Source organism: Numenius arquata, chromosome 1 (assembly GCF_964106895.1).
Source record: "Numenius arquata chromosome 1, bNumArq3.hap1.1, whole genome shotgun sequence".
NCBI lineage: Eukaryota > Metazoa > Chordata > Aves > Charadriiformes > Scolopacidae > Numenius > Numenius arquata.
The window spans coordinates 116,920,478-116,941,117 of NC_133576.1; the positions used below are offsets into that span (position 1 = coordinate 116,920,478).

A 20,640-nucleotide genomic window follows, 5' to 3' on the forward strand; every position below is an offset into this window, starting at 1 on the left:
AGTTGTTTTTACAGTTTTTTAGGCAATCTTTCTTTCACAGTTAACAAGAAAGAGGGAAGATGGATTTGAGAGGCTGTTCATTTTTATCTACAGTGGGAGCAAAGCTATCTCCTATCTGAAAAGCTACCGGTCACAAATATCTATTCAAAAGAAAACAGTCACATATTATAAATGTGTCTGGCCAGCGGTGAGCAGGTACCACAGAGGACTTCCCTCAATTGCCAGCTTCTGGTAAAGGAGCAGACGTGCCCTTGCAGCCACTTTAAGCATTATGACAACCCAGGGGAAAGGAGAGGCACAGAAAGGGCAGCAAAAAGGGCAGTAAGCCTATGTAGGGGAAAACAGCGCAGCTCATCCATAGAGCCGGTAAGAATCATGCAAAACTTCTTTCACACAAGTTTTTATCCTTGCTGTATTGACAAAGTTAATGGAGTGGAACAAATATTGCAGGGTACAGGCAAAAGTATCGTGGAACTGCATAGTTAAGGCCCTAGTTCTATACGTTTGTATTTTTTAGAGTACAGGTATTCTCAGAGGAAGATTTCTGGGGGGTTGTGTTTGTGTAATAACTGACGTACAAACTACCAGAAACAAATATGCAAAATATGGTTGTTGCCGAATTTGGTATCATTTGTACAACTCATTAAAATTCTCTATCATTTCAGTTCTCTCTATACATTGATAAACTGCAAGTTTAGGTCTCAAACTGGCAACCACTGATGTGCCTTTTCAGTTTTCTTCGCAGGGTAAATGAGTCCAGCAAAGGCGGTAGGAGTATACAGCTGAATTAAACTAGGTTGTATGAATTAATTTATTCAATTAAATTCAGGCTGGTAGGCAATGATGTAAACTTTCTGAAGAAGTCTCAGGTATCAGCTTTAGCAAGATGCTAACAGGAGCCAACATATCACAGTTGAAAAGCTGTAAATGATATATAATTTGCCCATGGAAACAAATGGCCCAAACTTTACTGTATTTTAAATAATGAATTTCTTCTTTTGTTTCTACATATTATTTATGCAAAAAGATACTAAAAAGAGAAACGGCTCAATTTGAAAAATGCTGATACTAGAATTAAGATATTTTTAAATTTGTGAAGACTGTTGAAAATGTCAAAAACAATATGGAGCAGAATTTTTGAAAAAGACCTCAAAATTACTTCTAATACAAGACAAAAAATGAAGCACCTGTCAGAAGTGCAAGCACACGCACACCCACCCACCTACGCACGCACTGAAGAGGGGGAGGGCAACAACAAAACTATGATGTTATTCTATAATACAAATTTGCAAGAAGGCATAACATATGCTGGCACGTCTGAGTTCAAGTAGCATTCTTACCTGAAGTTCCTGGGTAGCAGATATAACAGATAGAAAAACAAATAGAAAGAATCTATGTAAAATTACTGTATTAAAGACATCATAGACAAACATTTGCCTACAATTGTAACTAGTTATTATCACAGAAATTTCAACTCTTCAGTGTATCTTTTAAGTTTGAAAATAACCACAACTTGCTTTTACATCTTTATGAAATTTCAAATGCGTACATCTTGTGGTCTGGGGATGATACAAGCACCACTGCCCTGTTTAAATCATAAGGCTTCTTCTGAAAGACTGTGCTCTTGATAGTTTAAGTTTTCTAACACTGTTTTATTCATGTTTATGAATATATCAAATTCAGAATTGATGTAAAGGATACAGTTTCAACTCAGTCATTAGAGAAGTAGCCTCTTACACCAGGTTTGAATTTGGCTAAAGTATTTATCTAAAACAGTAGCAAGTCAGTCTGGACTAAACCTTGGAATGCAAGGTCTCAAATCCATGGCAAATTAAAAACTGTATTAAGTAAAAGACTACATTTTTCATTTTGCTTCACAGAAAAATAGAGAAGCTTAGTATCTGTTCCACAACCAATTTAAGACAATTAGTATATTAATTTTGGCCTCAGTCTTGAAGTTAGCCACACATATAAAAAAAATCTTTGCAGGGTCACAAAGAAGGTAAAGTCATTTTGACAGGAATTGTTCTGCACAATTATTTATAATCCCTATGTTGTTTTAATTGGTGAAGAGAAAGAAGAAATTCCTGAATTTCACCGGGCAAAAAAATGATCCTGTGATATTTAGTGAAAATTGCAGACCCAAGTCCTTGTAATATCTTGAAAGTATTTAAAACGCAGAAATGACTGCATCTGGTATACTTCTGGACAAAAAACCTGGCATTGCTGTTTTATCATTTATTATTGTTTGGAACATTAAAGGTCCTTCATAATATTTGATGTCAAATGCTTTTTTTTTTTTAAGCAAAGCCATGGGCAGCTGTGAGCCAAAATTACTATATTTTGATACAGAGATTCCTGACTTGGAAAATAAGGACTCTGCGACATCTCGTTCCATTCCTTCATCCTTTCTCTTCATTGGAAAAAAAAATTAGAAATCAAATGTACATGAGTTCACACCTGAGGGGTCTATTTACCTTAAAATTATTTTATTACTGTAATTCAACTAAGGAGAAAACTGATTAATTCTTCTTGTACACATGTTCTTCTCAGGGCTAAGAGCAATGCCTGAGAGAATTCGTGTTAAAATTGAGTCCAGATTATGACAAGACAACTTATTAAACCCTTTGGTTTGCTGAACATCTGCACCGTAAGTACTTCAAAAGAGCTAACAATTTCTGAACTTTTAAATAAAAACAAAATTGTTAGACTTGTTTGGCAATGGATATTAATTTTTGGCCTTTCCCACCCAAATAGAAAGAAATACTCCAAGTTTGATACAAGCAAGGTTAAGCAAGGTTAAGCAAGGTTAAACAAGGTTAAAGGGCATAGCCCCCCCAAATTCATCTGTTCTTCAACATTTTCCCTTCAGCAGTTTCAGCTCAAGGTGAGCTGACAGGCTTCACCTGTCAAGGCTTGATCTGGGCCCTCGGGGTTCTGTTTAGCTCCTGCATGAAATGATGAAATCATGGATACCTAAGCAGAGTGGAAGGTAAATCTCTCTAAGCTTTCCTGATTTCATCAGCAGTTGCAGAAGTAACAACAGCCCAAAGGCCTAAATTCATGTTTTGGAAGGTTTGGGACAATTTCATTTTATGACTTTTTAATCAGCAAATATATTTTTGTTAACAATTTAGATGTTTAAAAATTGTATTTAAAATAAGTTCACTTAAAAGTAAATTAACTGAAAAGGTACTAGAACAGAGGGTTTATCTTCCAGTAACAGTTTTGCAGTGTTTCCTAAGGCAGATTCAGAAAGGAAGGGTGTGGTAGCCTCTTACTGTTATGTTACTGAAATAAACACTAAGTGAACCTTATAAATAATCTGAACTCAAAACTAAGTTTATAGTTATACAGTTAAAGTTTTATGTTACAAAGAGTAGAGTGTTTAGTAGAAAGAATATCAAACTGTTTTAATAAAAAAGCTGTTTCAGAGAAAATATACTGTACCTCCCCATCTTCCAGCTCAACATCTAGGAAATCAAAGTCCCTAAAGACTCTGAATTGTTGTTCACTGTTTGAATCATCCATGTTCTCCTGCTCCCTTGTTCCGTCTTCTGAAGACACCAAGCTCGTCTGGTGCTCAATCAGATCCAAATCACCACAGGAAGAAAAAATTACCTACAAATTCAAAGGATTTCTCTTGTAACAAACTGTTCCCTCTGGTTGTTTCTTCCTAAAAGCTGTTATTGGTTATTCGGAAGACTGTATTTCCAGTACACACCTAATTCCTTCACTGAGTATTTTTAGAACACTCTTTATTATTTATGTTGGACAGGTGCCTTCAGATTAAACTTGTACAAAGAAACAACTTCATACTGCAGGAACACGTCCAAGAATATTACAGCTACCTCCTAATGGCTGCAGAATGATGTTGCCTGCCTCTTTGTATGCATTTATAGGAACAAAATTCAGAGAATTTAGCAAAGAGAATACTGCAAAGGGGGTGACATAGTAAGTTAGTAAAAAAATCTCTAGCTAAAAATGATGTTCTAAAATATGTCAAGATTAGAAAACACAACAAGCTATAATTTTCCTTTCCTACTAAAAAGAATTATATCTGCAATTTAGTTGTGAAAATGCAATGGTCACTATCTTGCAGAAATGAAGGACCTTTCCACTGTAATACAAGTGACATATAACATATTCAAAAACATTCAGAAATTTTCCTTTCTCTGTAGAAAATATTTAATAACTATTTTAAGAGCTTCCTACCCTGGATGATCTATTGCCCATTTCCTGGCACCAGATAATATTAATTTTTAAAGAGTAACATTAGAATGACTATCTAATGGAAAAATCAGACACTCGGCCCCTCGGTTTTATTTCTGTAATTTAATTTTTTACTTTATAAGGGCTCTAGATTGGTAATACCAAAGGTCATTACTCTCTGCCCACTGAGATGGCATAAGTAAAACCTATAGCATCACAGACCTCTCACAGCAAAACCGCATATAGCTCTGTAAGTAAATTGCCTTTACGTGAGACGGCCAATCACTCACTGGTCTATATGCTGAGAAATGCAGCGTGGAATGACATGAAACTACGCAAATCAGGTCAGCAGCTCTGGCAAACTTCACTTTTAAAGTTCAGGACACAATGAAGCAAAGAAATAGTCAATACAAGGCTACTTACTGAAGGGTTTTTACTCAGCCCAACTTCCTGACCACATAGAGAAAGGACATGCACCAGCTTTTCCTTTGTTCTTTTCTAGAAAACAAGACGTTTCTCAAGTGAGCATTTTTTTAACCACTCATTCTCCCAGTGGCTAAAACATACATTAACAATTTTTAATTAGGAGGAACCAACCAAAGAATTGGTTATTAAGTGCTCAAAGGACTGCTTTCAGAGCAACTATGCATACAAGGAAACATAAAAATAGCTGTCAACAATTTTGGTGTTTATTATTTTTATATTAGCCTATCAATTCTATTGAGCATAAGAAGGAAACATCGGATCTTGTGCATCACTTCAAAAGGACAGTTATTTTGTTTTTATTATGCAGTTATTATGCATAGTTATTTTTTGCAGAATTGGGCCTGAGTCACTGCTGTATAATCTGCTATATGAAAAAAAAAGAGAGCAATAAATAAATTTATTCTGCATGGTTTTACGTTAACAGGCAGATAACCAAAATCAATAAGGTAATCAAACATCACTTTTAGGAAAATTGTTCCAAGGAATTCTTTTTACCTGATTTTGGAAGAAAACAACACTTAGGAAGTTGCATATGCTGTCTATCTGCTCTCCTTGCTAAAACCTGAACTCACCTGTCATTCTTAGCTAAATCTGACTTAGAGGTCTTAAAGAGATACATTTCCTGCAGTCTGAAAGAAAACCACTGGCTGGAGAGAAGAGAGACATAACTCAGTCCATTTCTGAGTCCAAGAAAGACATTCAGCACACACGCTCAGTCAGGTGCTGTGCCACCACTGCCCCAGCCAGCCAGGGGCACTGTGCAGGGGACAGAGGGCACAAGCATGTAGGAATTTACTGTGTGTTAATTCAGCTGCTCCGAGTGCAGCTTGTTAATGAATAGTGGGCTACTTTAAAGGAGGTTACCTGAGAGTACTGGGGTCTCTTCCAGCTCACAGGAACAAGGACGTTGGAGTTAGATCCTGATGAGGTTGAAGAAGTGCTTCGGGTGACAGCCATTGCCCTGGGTTTACCATCTCGTCCAGAAGAACTTTGCAGCTCATCATATCGTCTCCCAATAATTGGAGTCTTAAACAGAGAGTAATTATTCGCTAGTACTATGCTCCAGGATGAACTTATAATGGGACATATTACTTCAGCTCTAGGAAAAGATTACTCTGAAGATCATAGATCATATACAGGGGTAAAACAAGGAGTGCACCAAATTTCATGTCACTTGGTATGTATCTTATTTGCCCCTGTGAACATCTCGGTAACTATTGCCAGTAGCTACTGCTTGTGCTCATGAATAGCTACTGCTCCAAGCAACTAGTTTATAACATAAGAAGCAGCAAAAAACCCAGAAAGCTTATAAAATTTATTTTAAACCCACATTTCTGGCACCTGTTTTTTGATGGTTTTTTCCTAAGAGTGCTGAGCACTCTGGCCCTGTTACAATACACAGCAAAATGCTTTCTTGGATCAATGATAGGATGCTCAGCATTTTCTAGAACTAAACCTACATGAAATAACAAGAAGAAACTCTTTATACAAATAGTACAGATGCCTTTTTATATTCATATTTCCTTTTAACCCAGAGTTGCACTATTATCTATATGAAAAACTCTATAATGCTGCAAAGTCACACAGGTTCATAACTATAAATAGAGTGAGTTGCCCAGTAAGGTCAATAGGACCGCTCAGTTCTATAAAATTAAAAGGTGTACAGGGTTTACAGGATAAAGGCTGCTCTAAAAGAATTCAATCAGAAGTCAGAAAATACTCCCTTAAAGGACATACTTCTATGTTTAACAGTTACAGAGAACATTGGCATCTAAGTATAATGTTGGCATAATTGCAACGTAGCTTTCCCACCAGATAATTTTAAACACAACTAATAATTCCTTTCTCCCAAAAATCTAATGAAAGTCCAGAGCGGGTCTTCTAGCATAGGTCATTGAGTTTGTCACAGTGGATCAAGAAGAATTTAAGAAACTTTCAGTTTTGTAATTTTCCTTTCTTTCCCAGATTTTCAGCTTTCTTAAGGAGCTACAACACATGTTTTAGGATTTTCAAATGACAGAAGTAAGGTTTTAAGTAGCAGAATCACAAATAGTACCTCTGAAATGTCAAAATGGAACTCTAAAGTTTTCCCTGGTAGCTCCTTGGAGGCACTGTTCCACACTCGATGTATTTCCATTTTTGAAAGATCGCTGTGTTGATAGGATGGTAAAACTAAACTGGCAGAACGAGAAACTACCAACTTCAGGATATTCAAGGCTTCTCTCCAGTGAATGCTCTAGAAATAGGTATACTTAATCAGCAAACGGAAAGATTCACACACATTCAAGATTATTTGCATTTTACTGTCATATTTTTTATAACATAATAAAAATGTAGAATTGAAATGTTACTATTCTTTCTCTTGGCCAATGACAAAGTATGTACTTGCAGAATAATTGTAACAGCAGAGACGAACACTTGCCTAAGGTGTCATCGTTAGGGAACTGGCTTGCAACCTGGGAGGCCTGAGTGCAAGGCCAACTTGGCAAAGGATTTAAAATCTCCTCCCTGAACGCCTTAATCAGTATGAATAAATATAAGGGCCACTGCAGAATTCCCATTTAACAGAAAAGCTGACTTGACAGAGGCTCTTTACAACTGTGAATTCCTAGTAGAAATACGTATTTTCCACTTGCCGAGAATTAGGTGCGGAAGCCTCTGAAGGGAAGTGCTTATGCTGCATCTCCCTCATGCTAATAACTAAAAAGAGTGGTCAGGCTTTGCCTGGTGTTCACCTTGCTCCTGATGCAGGCTCCAGCCTAACCCTTCCCGTGCAGTGAAGCTGTGCATCTGGGGACATGCAGACTGTTAGGCATCAGGATGTTTATAAACTAGATACCACACTGGACAGTCACAGTCCTCCTTGCTAATCTAGTCTTAAAACCTTATAAACAAAATCAATTTATAATAGTAAATACTGCTAAGTTCCTGTGTTAATATACAGAAGATACGGTATTTACCTGTACATATTTTTCAATGGTTTTTAGCACTTCCATGTTAAATTGTTTCACAGGAATAGCTGACAGGTCCATATAACTAAGAAGACTGTAGATCATCTGTAAGAGGGACTGCTGCATACTAGGAAGGCCCTTTTCTAGTAGCTGTGAAAAAAGTGAAAATAACTAAGTTTTAAGACATTTCTTCTTATGGAAAAAGCTACTGGTTTCATGAATACCATTTGTACTGTTAATCTCTCTTCCCTCACTGATTTTGCAATCCTGTTTTACAATCATTTTACAAGGGAAGATGATACAAGTGTGAAATAAAAAAGAGCTTTAAGTCGGGAGACAAATGCTAGCCTGTTTTGATAATGAAACATACATTTATGTACGCCTGCCCTAACATCCAGAAAACACATTCAGCTGTTGAGTAAACTGGTAGGTAAAGTTTACACTATAATTGGGGAAGCGCATCCAATAAAAGCAGGGGAGTATCTTTTTATGTCTACCTTTGCTGAAAGTCAGTGAGAAAAAAGAAAACATGCTGAAGAAACAAAACTACTACTATTCAGACATCAATATATATTTATACAAACATAGTTCACTGCCAGTATTCACTGGCTGTAACTGCCAAGAAAACATTTTCTGTTAAGGAGGAGATGGAGTCCCTGGGCTCTCTTACTGTAGAGGCTAATACAAAGAAGGACTTCATCTAAATCCCGAAATTTTGGAACACCTGAGTGTAGATCCCGGAATACCACAATGAACCTTGGAAATGCAACTGTGCTCATATATATACATGACAGTAATTCAGGAGGCGTACAGACAGCCATCCTATGTTTGCACATGTGTGTGAAATATCTCAGCTGAAAATTTCCTGGAAGGTTCTTTCATTGGTAACAGGTACTGTCCCACCCCACAAATTTCAGAGGCAATCAAATGTTATTGCTGGAGGATACCAGAGGCCCAAGACTAGACTCTATCCTTCCATTCATGCTGACAAAAAAGTTCTTCTAACATTGGTTACTACAGATATTAGGATCTAGAGAACAATTACTTATAAAAACTCTATGCTGCCTCATGTCTTCCATCAAAGAAAAATTTCAACTGTTATCCAAGTGGAGTCTTATAATTTCTTGGATGCCCTCGCTAGCTTGAATGACAAGGCTCCTCTTTTTATTGAATGAGAACGCCTCGTGCCAGCCAAAATGGAATGATCAGGTAGGGGACACACCTATCTCATCCTGCTAAATATCTTCTGATTTCTTTTATCAGTAAAAGTGAGTAGTAATTAGTGATTCATAAAACAAAGTGGGCAAATTCCATTAACAGCACAACGGATGGAAGTCACTATGCTTTCTTTATACCTCTACAAAAATAGAGCAAGAATTTTTAATTTAAAGGTACTACATGGTAACCTGCTTCAGCTTATGGATACCTTTACTTAGAGATAAAATGTGCTTAGCAATTCTTCTTCAAAACAGGGTTATAGACTTTTTCTTGCCTTCCATTAGGATCTTGCAATGGAAGGATTGATTCCTTCCTTGTAAATAGTTTATATGATCCAGCACATCAGCCAGTATAACATTTCAGTGTAGGAATAAAGGATTATAAGAAATTATCTGGATGAGAGAAAGGAATTTTCTGTTCTCTGACAAAGGCTGCTGCATCATGTTATCACTTTTGTGACAGGAAAAGGAATTCTTGGGAAATAATGGGAATTTTGTCTCTATTGCTGGTTAGAAAGCTGTTCTAAGAACTTTATCTCTAAAAGCTTCTAATTTCCACTCCAGTTTGTATAAATTTGTTGTCAATAGAACCCTTTGATTTAAACAGCTCTTGGCCCTTAAAACATTTGTGAACTGTGCCAGTTTTCACTTGCTCAGGTGAGTATCTGTGATGGTTGATAGTCCAAGTGAATTCGTAACAAGAAAGAGTATTTCAGTTTAAAAAAAACCCTGCAACTTCAAAATGCATTTAGTACAGTAAGAATCCTTTTGCTGCCAGAAGTAACAAAAATAGCAGCAAGATGGAGTTGTTGTAACACATCGTTTGGATCAGTGAGTTCCAGGACAAAGAGCTTCCACTGTATTTGTAAGAACAACTCATAACTACTCTCAGTATTTTTTTTTATTTTTTTTTTTTTTGACTCTGGTCCGTATGAACTGTTTTGAAGAATTGTGGATTCCTCTCTTGCTAGTGTGTGGTAACTATCTGGGTCTTACCTGGGTTTAGGGATCCATATCCCGTTGGCAACATTTTCCCCCTTCCTGAAGCAGCAACTAACCCAGAACTAGGTGGAGAGCAGAGCCTGCTCCTTCAAGGGCTGCCTGGGCTGGCTGCTGCTGGTTGATGTGGCTGCTGGGGGAGCTACTGCAGGAGACAGTTCCCTTTGCCCTCCCAAATCAGGCAGCAGGTGAGAAGAGACACTCAGCTCTAAGGCTACATTGGTCAGTCAAACAAACATTTTCTGTGTCCACTGAGGAAATAAATTAGGCATTTCACAAGCCCTGTCTGATAGACAAGCTGTTAGTGGGATAATGCCTGATCTAGGACATGCTTACCCTTGCAACACAGATATATTAATCTCTAGTGATTCCTTGGTTTTGAACAGGTTATGAATGCTCATGCTTCTATCACAAGTAATTTTCTATCTGTCAGGGAGGAGGAGGAAACATCTACCATGAGCACACTACTATGCACTATGTTGTTTCTTGTTCCTTCTTCTGTATTAATAGCATTAGCTACTTAGGTGCAAGCATGACCCTGGACTTAATTAATCACTAGTTTAACACGTGACCTATGTCAACTCAGATATTCTCCCAGAATTACTGTGCTTTCATGGTACAAGGTTGATTTTTAAAAACTAATATGCAAAAATATAACATAAAATAAAAGTAAGCTTTCAGTAATGTGTTTGTATGCTGATTTTGGTAGTGGAGGTTCAAAGTTCTACTGCATTATTAAATGATTTTTCCTCATCTGTAGACTGAGATTCCCAAGTATTTTTCTAGAAGAAATGATAATTTTTCATGGATGGAGCTGTAATATGTAAAACTGAGTAAGTAACACTGCTTGCCACTGTAAGGTTTAGATAAGAACACAGTTGAAATGTCTTACTTTATGCCAGGATCATGCCCCAAGCTGACAAGCAATTACCTGCCCTCAAATAGGTTAAATGCAAATTTTTGTCTGAATGGCAATAATTGAAGCTTTTACCTTCTGCCGAGAGCATTTGTTCTCATAGTTTTAACTTGTGCAGAAAGTCCCCTTCTGAAGGTTATACCTGTGTGTTTGCAGGGGTCCCTGTTGCAACACAGATTTCCTTTGTTATTCTTAAACACTGCATGTCTCACAATTTCCCTCAGGCCCAAGCACTGGGGATTGAGCCAGGATTGTTAAAGACTGGGGCTCTGTAACCAATGGCTAAAACATTCAACTGTGGAATGCCCAGTGGGGCTGTTAAAACATTTAGCTTTACCTATTGACAGTATATCCCACAGTTGGTTTATAGGAGACAGGAGCACATTGTTTATCCTGGTCTGGGGATTAACTAAGAAGAAAAGGGGAAACATATTCTGAATGCTGGAAAAATCTTTTTCATGGCCACAGCAGGCCAAACAAGATGGTTTCTTGTCTCTTGCTCCTCCTCCAGACTGGCAGCTACCCTATGCCCATTCAAATATTCCCCAGACATGACTCAACAAAGCTGCGGTCAATGTAAATACAGAGTAAGGAAGTCGTGCTTACTACTCTGTCATCCTTCGATGATGGTGCTATGAAAGGAATGTGCCTTAATTACAATCAAAAACCTGCCTGACTTGTTGTTAACATAGTGCCAATCTACAGCAAGGGGGAAGTGGAAAGAAAGTGTCTCCAGATGCATGTTGAGACCTGTTTTGAGAGGAGCAAGATCTCTTGCAATGGCCTTTGTGGAGGTGCTGCAGCACTAATAACTGTATGGGAAACTGAACGGAACACAGAGGGGCAAACGCTTTCCTAAGGTTGGGAATTCTTTACTGTGAGGGTGGTGAATCACTAGAACAGGTTGCCCAGAGAAATTGTGGATGCCCCATCCCTGGAAGTGTTTAAGGCCAGGCTGGATGGGGCTTTGAGCAACCTGCTCTAGTGGAGGTGACCCTGCCCATGGCAGGGGGGTTGGAACTTGATGATCTTTAAGGTCCCTTCCAACTCTAACCATTCTATGATTCTATGAAAAGCAAGGGAGAAAGAGTTTAAACCTCAATTTTTACAGCATTTGTTTATTAGGAATACAAGTTTCTGCTGTGAAGGAGACACTTGACCCTGGAGGATTCAGAGTTGTGTTTGAAGAGCTAATAATTCTTCAGAGTCTTCGAGTTTAAAAATGACTGAAAAACCTCAAGGTACTGTTTTAGTCTCCTACAGTAGAGTCATGGCTTTCACCATCAGCTAAGATCTGATATGATTGTTTACTTAGAGCCTCCATGTGCAAACAAGGTGAGGAATTGCAGCTTCAGGTAGCAGGGCCAAGTTTGCTCTGAAGTCTTGAGTGAGTGTGGAAGCACTGCTTGGCCTCTCAGGCTCTTGAAAATCTGTGGATAGCCAGTATCAGAGATGTCTGTGGAGTTTCTGTAGATCCTTTGGCAGAAGAGAGAATGAATCTGCTCCAAAAAACAAAGCTGCTCTAAAGAAGCTAGTGAATTTATGTCATGAACACAGAACTGCCTTCTCCTTGGATGAGAGGGGAGACTGAAGGCATCTCACTACAGCATAGAAGCAAAGGGATAAATCTGACAACTCTACAAGAAAATGGTGGCCTGATACTGATCTGGCAAAGGAGGCAGAAGATCAAGTGACCTTAAGCTGAAGAGCAGAACTGAGCCTTGGAACCCTAGTAACACTACTGCATCAGCTCTATACTCCACACGTGAGAAAATTTAAGAACAAGTGAGCACAGCAGAAAACCCAGGCAGCAAGATGATCCCATTCAGTGTTAGTAGAATGCATACAAATTTGTATCAAGAACCAGATCCTTAAATAGCAGACGATCACTTATTTATGCTGCTAAACTCCTTCTGGAATTAGTTCTTCTATTATTTTCCTCAGTGGGATTTAAATAAACATTGTCCAGTTTCTCCCTCTTTCAGAATGGAAAATGTGACCAGCTGATAAGTCAAGCTGCTTTAAGCAGCCCTGCAGACCTTCCATGGCTTTTGTTTTAGTGTTCAATATTAATTTCTCCTAGTAATTCCCTTTCTTTCTGGTAATTTCTGCTTTTTACTCTTAATTATAAATAACAGCTACAGAGAGCCTCCAGAGAGCAGACAGACTTCAAGCTCTTTGGTTTGTTAGGCAACGGAAGAGTTAAAACAGTAAAAAATCTTTGAAAACTTACCTCGGCCAAATATGTAACCATACTCAAAGTAATATCAGCAAACGCTTCATGAAGGTAACGGCAAACCACATTTACCCAGGTTGCACAGTCCCTTGTATAGCTGTGTGTTTTATAAAGGGTCATGACATGTGCGAGATTTGATAGCTTGGGATTCTTCTCCTCCAAACAAACCTAATTGAATATAAATGTCAAAACATGTTAAGAACAAGGCAACTGCATTGACAGGGTTTGCGGATGTACAAAACAGTAAATAACTTTGATACCTGAGCGATCCTTTCGGCTATATCTTTACAAAACTGGTTTGGGCTGTCAAAGTGCTGAATTAAATGGGGCAGGAGACACAAAACATTCAGTGGGAATCCTAGAACAGGAAAATACAAAACAAAATTTGTATTTTGGACAGCAAGAACCACAGTAATCTTCAAGTTGGTATTTCATGGGAGGTCATGGTTTTAATATTACATTAGCTGTAAAATCCCATAGACTCTGTCAAGTTGTTCATGCCACTGACCATGCCACATTTGTCTTAAAGGGGTCTTAATTTGAAAATCCAGTATATTACTTAGGCAAGAGTACTGTTATAAAGCATGTGTCTATTTCTGCAAACACTACTGCACAAACAGGTATTTACAGGATAAAATATCTCACAAAAGTATATATTTTATTCCTGTTAGAGAGTATGTTTATCTTTTCCACTTAATGGGCTTATCGACGGTCTTAACTGGTGGCATTTTCATTAATGCTGCTAAGGCACATGAAGAAATTTAGCGAGTATTGACAAATTAACACTGTTTTGGTCAGGCTTCCAGGCACAGCTTCTATTGTTTTGTACTGTTCAAGTTAATAATAATAATAATATTGAATCAAAATTCTGTTAGAACTGATCAAATGAGACTACTCAAATGGTGTTTTTGAAGCTAGGAGATGGATCCTGCACCAAGTGCCAGCTGCTGTCATTAGCGCAAGGGTTTTGTCTAGAGCTGGGATTCAGCTCTTCTGTACAAACTCATAGCTCAACGTAGCTGATGAACTCCTCAAAGCTGCCCCAGTTCAGGTGGGAGCTCAGAAGTCATGAAATTGTACCTGGACATAATTTGTTTTTTGAAAAGACAGAATCCGATCTATGAAAATATCTTGCTAACCATTAATTCCCTCTCGTTCTACACAATTAAACAAGTTTCCCGAACTAGGAGCATAATTTCCCTGTGCTTCCTCTATTCTCAGTGAAAAGAAAAAGAGACCTCCAGATGGTACCATCACAGCCCACGTGTGAATTGCCCAACTGAAGTCCGGAACACAGGCACCACACAGGTGCTTAAGAGATAGGGAGAGGCTGTTCATGGCATTCAGCCCCTTACTGTGGGTCTAAGCTTGTTATGGCTTAGTTGTGAAGCTTACACAAGTGTCTTAATATCTGTGTTTCTGACTGAGACAGAGGAGTAAATATTTGGAACAATACAGAAACGCTCTTCAGGAAATGCAATTCAGAAGAGGTCACAACCTCAGCTAAATCGGAATTTCAAAATGTTACCTTATTTCCTTATAACCCAGGCCTCTCTCCTCACTCACTAATTTGCTATTGTAGTTTATCTAAAAAGTGTGCAAGAGTTTTCAATATTTATATTTCTAGGAAAAATCCCATGAAGCTCTAATTTAAAATAAAATAATTTGCAATATTCTGAAAATAATTCAGTGGAAAAACTAGCCAAAATAGGTTCTAGAAATTTTCCTTACATATGTTTATTTTGTCAGCACTCAGAAACTTCATATGCTGCTAAGGACTAGAAATGAAATGTGATATAATACATGACCGTTTTCCTCCAAAACCTTATTGTGCAATAGAATCACTTTTCAGAAACATGTTATATTGCTATGAAATTTCTGAAAAGCCCACCCAACTCAAAGCAAAAGTACATTATGCTATATTAGAAGAGAAAGAAAAAAATGCCATTTTTGGTTTTGTGCTGATACCCTCATTCTGTCATCAAATGCCAAAGCAATGGAAACTGAAAGAGAGGAAAGTGTACTGGTTTTACCTATAGCTTGAGAGGAATCCACCATCGATATTCGAGACACTGGTGTCAGCAAACTAAAAAGCTGTAATGTGAGATCAGTGGTAGTAAGGGAGGTGAATCCTTTCAGGAGTAGCTGCTGAAGCCCTGAGAAGTCTGCCCACTTCAGCTGCCCTTGCAACTTCTCTAACTTCTCTCGGTTTTCAGCTTTATCCAGTGGCAAATGAGCCAGAAGTTTATTCAGTAACCGCAATGCCATTAGATACTCAAACTCAAAATCTGATTCCATCAAAGCCACAGCAACCCAGAAGATGGTGGCCAGTAGGTTGGTTGGATTGTTAATATGGGATGGGTCAGTGAGACTGTCCTTTAGCGAAGATGAACTTCTGGTTTTAGACGACAAGCCTTGTTGGGTGCATGCCTGAATTCTGTCTAGTGTGGCACTGCGCGGTGGGTCTGAGGACTTGTCCACATCTCCAAACTTTTTGGGTACAGAGAAGCTCCTCTGGTGCCTGCTTCGTTCAGCAGTGGCTGTGTTACCACTTGCAGGATTCACGTTCAGCTGTCCTGTGCTCTTCCGGTTTGCAGTCAGTTTGGTGCTTGATGTTAGGTCTGGCGAAGATGAACTGAACCCAAAATATATAACATACATTGCAACGCGTGAATGCATGGCTTAAAACTTGTACATATTGGATGCAAGTTAAGTATTTATCAAACTGTAAATAAATATTTAAATAAGACAAGTAAAAAGGCTGTTTATTGCACCTTGCCTTTTTTAATGAGAAGTGCCCACAGACATGACTGCAGTGAGGTTCACGTGGCACTGTACCAAACCAGAGCAGGGTAGCCTACAGTCTAGACAGGTAAGAACGACATGGGGACAGGAGATACAGAGCTGTGAAGTGACTTGTGGACATGCCCATACAAATGGGGCAGTGGTAGAACCGAGAATAATGTTGGTCTTTTAAATGCCCTCATCAGTGGAGCAAACCCTGAACTTCGCACTGCTGGCAGGCAAAATGCACAATGGCTTACCGGCTAATGGGAGAACTGTGGGCAGAAAAAACAGCGTATCTTAAGCAGAACCACAAATATACCACATTACCCTCAATAAACCCGTCATGTGGCTGCCTAGTTTCTTGCTCGTACAGTCCTTCAGAAACCTTGTTGTCATTGCATCCCGCCCTGCCTGTATCCTAAGATCTCTTGAAGGTGGTTTAAAGAAAGCAGAGGTGTTTCAGTTTCAGTGACTGATGCCTCCTCATGGACTATCATGTGATAATCTAAACAATCCCTATCAATTATCTGTACGGAGGAACATGCTGTGTTGATACATATAAGGGAAGTTTGTTCTGGAGAACAGCTAGTTCCTGACTCTCTGGTCCCATTCCTACCTCATATATTATGAGTCCCTACTATCTATAATATTTGAAAGGGATCTTAGAGAACTGATAGTGTCAGGGCAAGGAATATTGCTTCCCACTGCTTTCTGGAGTGTTTCTTATTTTCCGCTCCATCTTGCTCTTTCCTGAAATGTGCACTGAAGACAGATAAATAGCTCTTAGTTTAGAAAGTAGGAGCTGTATTTCCCCACCCCTAGTCTGTCACAAGGCAATACTTGTGTTCTGTCATTGCAGTATAACACGTAGCACGCTGCCTACTGGCTTCAGAAATGATAGCCCTTGTATTTTTATTCTGCATGTAAAGCATGGTAATTTATGGACATTTTTCAAAAATGTTCCCTATTCTGTTGTTGCTATTAGGAGTCACATAGACATTAATCTCCCTCAGTACTGTCAACAGCTGTGTTACAGAAGGAGCCTACAATTTCCCTCCATGTATAAAGGTCTACTTTAAGGCCAAGGGCTTCCAAAGATGGTCTATAAATTTGGCAAAATCCATGGGTTATGTACATATGGGACAAAATTCTCCCTAGTTTTATTGAGAAAAACAAACCATGTTCATTTATTTCTTGGGGAATATTTAACCTGACAGTGGTATAAAACCAATATTCAAAAAAACATGTTTCTTCCCAGATATGTTTTCAAGTGTATGGTACAAAGGTGCAAAAAATAAAATATTTTTAAAGGATGTTAAAGTAAGTTATAACCAAATAGCAGCAAGACAGAATTTACAATGCATTGTAAAGTTCCATTCGTTGTATCAACATTATTTCAACTATTGCAAAATTTGGCTGATGTGCTCTTAGTTTAGTTCTCTGAAGGTTACAAATGAGCTCAGTCTTATCAAAATTATTTTATGCTGTCGGACTGCAGAACTGCATACTTAATATCACAAGACACTGAAAAAAAAAGGATACAATTAGGAGACCAGGCTCTTACCGTGATAACACCGTCAAAAGATCACTGTTCTTCAAACAGTCAGACAGATTATCCACAGCAGCTTCCAGAGTAAGTAGTGCCTCCATTACATACCCCTATCAACACACAAGGTTAACCATTTCAACAAAGACATGCGAAATAGCAAATTAGCAAACTTTAAAAATCTTCAGTTCACAAAAGGAATAGGCACCTACTGAAAACCTATAATTCCTCCTGAAAAAAGAACAACACACATCAATGCCACTGCCCTGAACATGAAAATGTCACTAAAAATGTGTTTTATTTTCTGCCTCTGAATGATCTATGAAGGCATGCAAGAAGGGCATATCTCATCAGGGGACTGGTAATGGCACACAGAACCTCTGACTTGCAGGTCATTGATTTAAATTCTGCACAAGCAGTTGTGACAGAATATTACTGTCATCTTGTGGCAGCTTCATTACCTAAGTAAAATATGGAGCTGATGTCAGGCTATTTCTTATTAAGAGAAGTATTTCTCTTAATTAAGACTTGAATCTTGCAGTAAATAGCCTCTGATTGTAGCATTTCAGTCTGCTTAGCTAAACCAAGTGAACATCATAGTTCACTAAGAGAGAACTGTAAATTTTGTACTGTTATGGATGGTGTGGATTTCTTTGTTCCAAAAGATGTTAACATTTGAGAAATGAGGTGGTGTCGACTTCACACTGTCAGATTACATCAGCAGATATGATGATGGCTCCTGAAGCACGAATTAATGACGTGAAAAGGGAAAAAGTGCTCATCACGCATATTTCAAGTGACATTTACTAGATGTTTTCTAGTTGTTCTCTTTAGAGCTATATAAGATTGTAACAGCCTGATGAAGGCTTTAATAAGGTACATATGGATTCAGCAAACTCAGAGGTATATACTAAATCAAAAGTAATAAGAAGCATTATGCACACATGCATACCTGAATCTCATCTCCATGCTCTCCAATAACTTCTACCAATCTTGACAACAGGTCAGACAATGCATGTGCAGAAAGGGGCTGCTTTAGGGCCCTGAAAATCTGGAAAGAGCGACCTGCGTAATGTCTTGAAGAACTTGAAAGAGCTGTTTGTAAAGCAACTTCACTCAGATGCTGCTCCAAATGAAAACCTAGGCAAAAGAACAGTATATCAATTTTTTTTTTTTAATGACAGACTTTACTGTGGGTCATAAACAGACTGAACCAGCTCTGTGGGGAGGATATACACTGCAGTGTATCCTGCAAACCCTGTGAGAAATGGAGATGCAGAAAGGTCTATGTTTGGGAGAATTTCCCACAGTTTACATTTATTTTGCACAGAATATAAGAAAATAAACTGCAAAATTCTGATTCTGCTAATGTTTGTCAGCAAAACCCTGAAAATCTTCATCTGATTTAATTTTTTTTACAATTCCAGAACAAACTTTCAAGCCATCCACTATTCTTGCTGGCAGCAACACAGTAACTTCTGAACACTCCCTAACCTAAAGCCAAGCCGAAATTGGAGTCTTTCTGCCAGCTTCAGAAGGCTTTGGATAAGACCTTAAATATAAATATTGATGCTGTATTCTGCTCTGATCTTGGAAGATATTTAATTAATGGCTGTGTTGGTTTTCAAAATACAATCAGCACACTTCCTAAGTTATAAAAACATAACAAATTAAAACTAAACTTTCATCGCCAGAAGAAATTTAACAAAGTACATTTACTCAGTAACTGTGACGTGTTTTACAAACAGGACCTAGAGGAGCTTTTATCTGGTAGAATTAATCAAAAGGTTTTTTAACAACAGCTTTGAAGAAATGTTTGATATAACATTCAATCACAGTCAAATCTAACGTGATTTTTTTAAAGAATTCCTTTATTACGTCATACATCCTTGTTAAGGCATACAATTTGTCATGCTTCTGCATAAGCAGATCTACTAAGTCACAGGATAAACATTCAGTGTGACCTTGAGGGAATATTCTTTATGCCAGGAAAAAAAATTACTACCTGACTTGGAATCTTTAAATACAGATACAACATGACGCAGAAAATTAGTAAGCTGTTCAGCACTCTTGGTGTTCTGATTTTTGGGTGTGATATCTTCATGGCACCAAAGTGGACCAAATGCCCTTAAAGAAATACATAAAAAGTACAATTTTTTTTTGTGTTATCTGAAATAAATATAACCAGTTAAAATATATACACTGTAAAGGCAATTAGATATTTCCAGGACCATAGCCCGGAAAACATGCAACTGAACTAATTTTATGAGCAAAATACAAGTAAATAAATAATCCTACACTGTATGTTACAAAACATCTCTATTAAAATATAAATTATACCATTTACAGAGCAGCATAAACAAATCCCTGCTGTTTAATTCAACATTGCACCTAGAATCTGCTGGCTGTAGTTGGTAGTTAATATTACTTTCACCAAGGCCTTTCACTATGCCCTGTACACTTCCTATCTAATTTTACAATAATAAAAATGTCTTCTTCCATTAGTTCATTGTCTAATATAATACTATCAGTCAATTAAATACTTTATTCCTGTCAGGCAAGATTTTGTTCTGTTGTTCCTGACACTGTAGTGCTTTTAAATATGTACCTACTTCTATAAGTATCAATAAAAGAGGAATGGGAGTCTATAATTACTATAAAAGCTCGGTCATTTTCCTTTGAGTCTTTAAGTTGCTACAGATAACTGTAGAGAAGACATAAAAGTACACGTTTTGAGTACAAATGTATCCTCTGCCTGTCTCCGTTACCTGGTTGTCAGAAACTCAATCAATTTGTTTGCTTTCTCATCTGTTTCAGCAGCAGTGTCCATGTCCTCAACCTCTTGTGTAATCTGTGGAAGATTTCCACTGCTACCTCCCAGACTGATACTGGAGGAGGTGGAGCTGGAGCTCAAGCCGGAGTCTGGCACCGGAGACGACTGGTATTCCCGCAGAAAGTCAAAGCCACCTGCCAGCCAAAAGGGAGAAGATAAAGATGGAATGCACTGTTGGACCAGCGTTGCAGATGAAAGCATCTGCTAACCAGCTCGTTTCAGAGTCAGCAGCAGAAGCCTTCTACTGGGAAACATGGGAAAAACCTGCAGAACACAACCCTCAAACACTGATGGGAGTGAAAATAGTATTCCGTTTCTAAATGTGCAAAATCCAATATAAAATGAAAAATACCAAAGTCAAGATATATTTTTTTTTACTGCACGAGGGCTACAGTACTTGAAAAATAAATGTTTCATGGCATTTTACAATCAGAGCTGTGTCTTGCTGTAAAGTGGA

At 38.1% G+C, this 20,640-nt stretch overlaps 1 protein-coding gene across 2 annotated transcripts in view; it reads right to left on the reverse strand.

Annotated features, from left to right (window-relative positions):
- Nucleotides 1-20,640, reverse strand: part of FRY (FRY microtubule binding protein) — a 174,224-nt gene that overhangs the window by 27,837 nt on the left and 125,747 nt on the right. The window contains exons 40-52 of one of the 2 annotated variants that reach the window (XM_074156750.1): nucleotides 20,119-20,317; nucleotides 19,356-19,477; nucleotides 18,303-18,490; nucleotides 17,369-17,463; nucleotides 15,051-15,652; nucleotides 13,278-13,375; nucleotides 13,015-13,185; nucleotides 7,659-7,799; nucleotides 6,755-6,934; nucleotides 5,563-5,724; nucleotides 4,636-4,710; nucleotides 3,451-3,621; nucleotides 1,341-1,349 (exon numbers count right to left, since the gene is read on the reverse strand). In XM_074156750.1, coding sequence (XP_074012851.1) covers nucleotides 1,341-1,349; nucleotides 3,451-3,621; nucleotides 4,636-4,710; nucleotides 5,563-5,724; nucleotides 6,755-6,934; nucleotides 7,659-7,799; nucleotides 13,015-13,185; nucleotides 13,278-13,375; nucleotides 15,051-15,652; nucleotides 17,369-17,463; nucleotides 18,303-18,490; nucleotides 19,356-19,477; nucleotides 20,119-20,317 — 2,213 coding nt within the window. The remainder of the gene's footprint in view (nucleotides 1-1,340; nucleotides 1,350-3,450; nucleotides 3,622-4,635; nucleotides 4,711-5,562; nucleotides 5,725-6,754; nucleotides 6,935-7,658; nucleotides 7,800-13,014; nucleotides 13,186-13,277; nucleotides 13,376-15,050; nucleotides 15,653-17,368; nucleotides 17,464-18,302; nucleotides 18,491-19,355; nucleotides 19,478-20,118; nucleotides 20,318-20,640) is intronic. The other variant, XM_074156759.1, reaches the window with a different exon arrangement.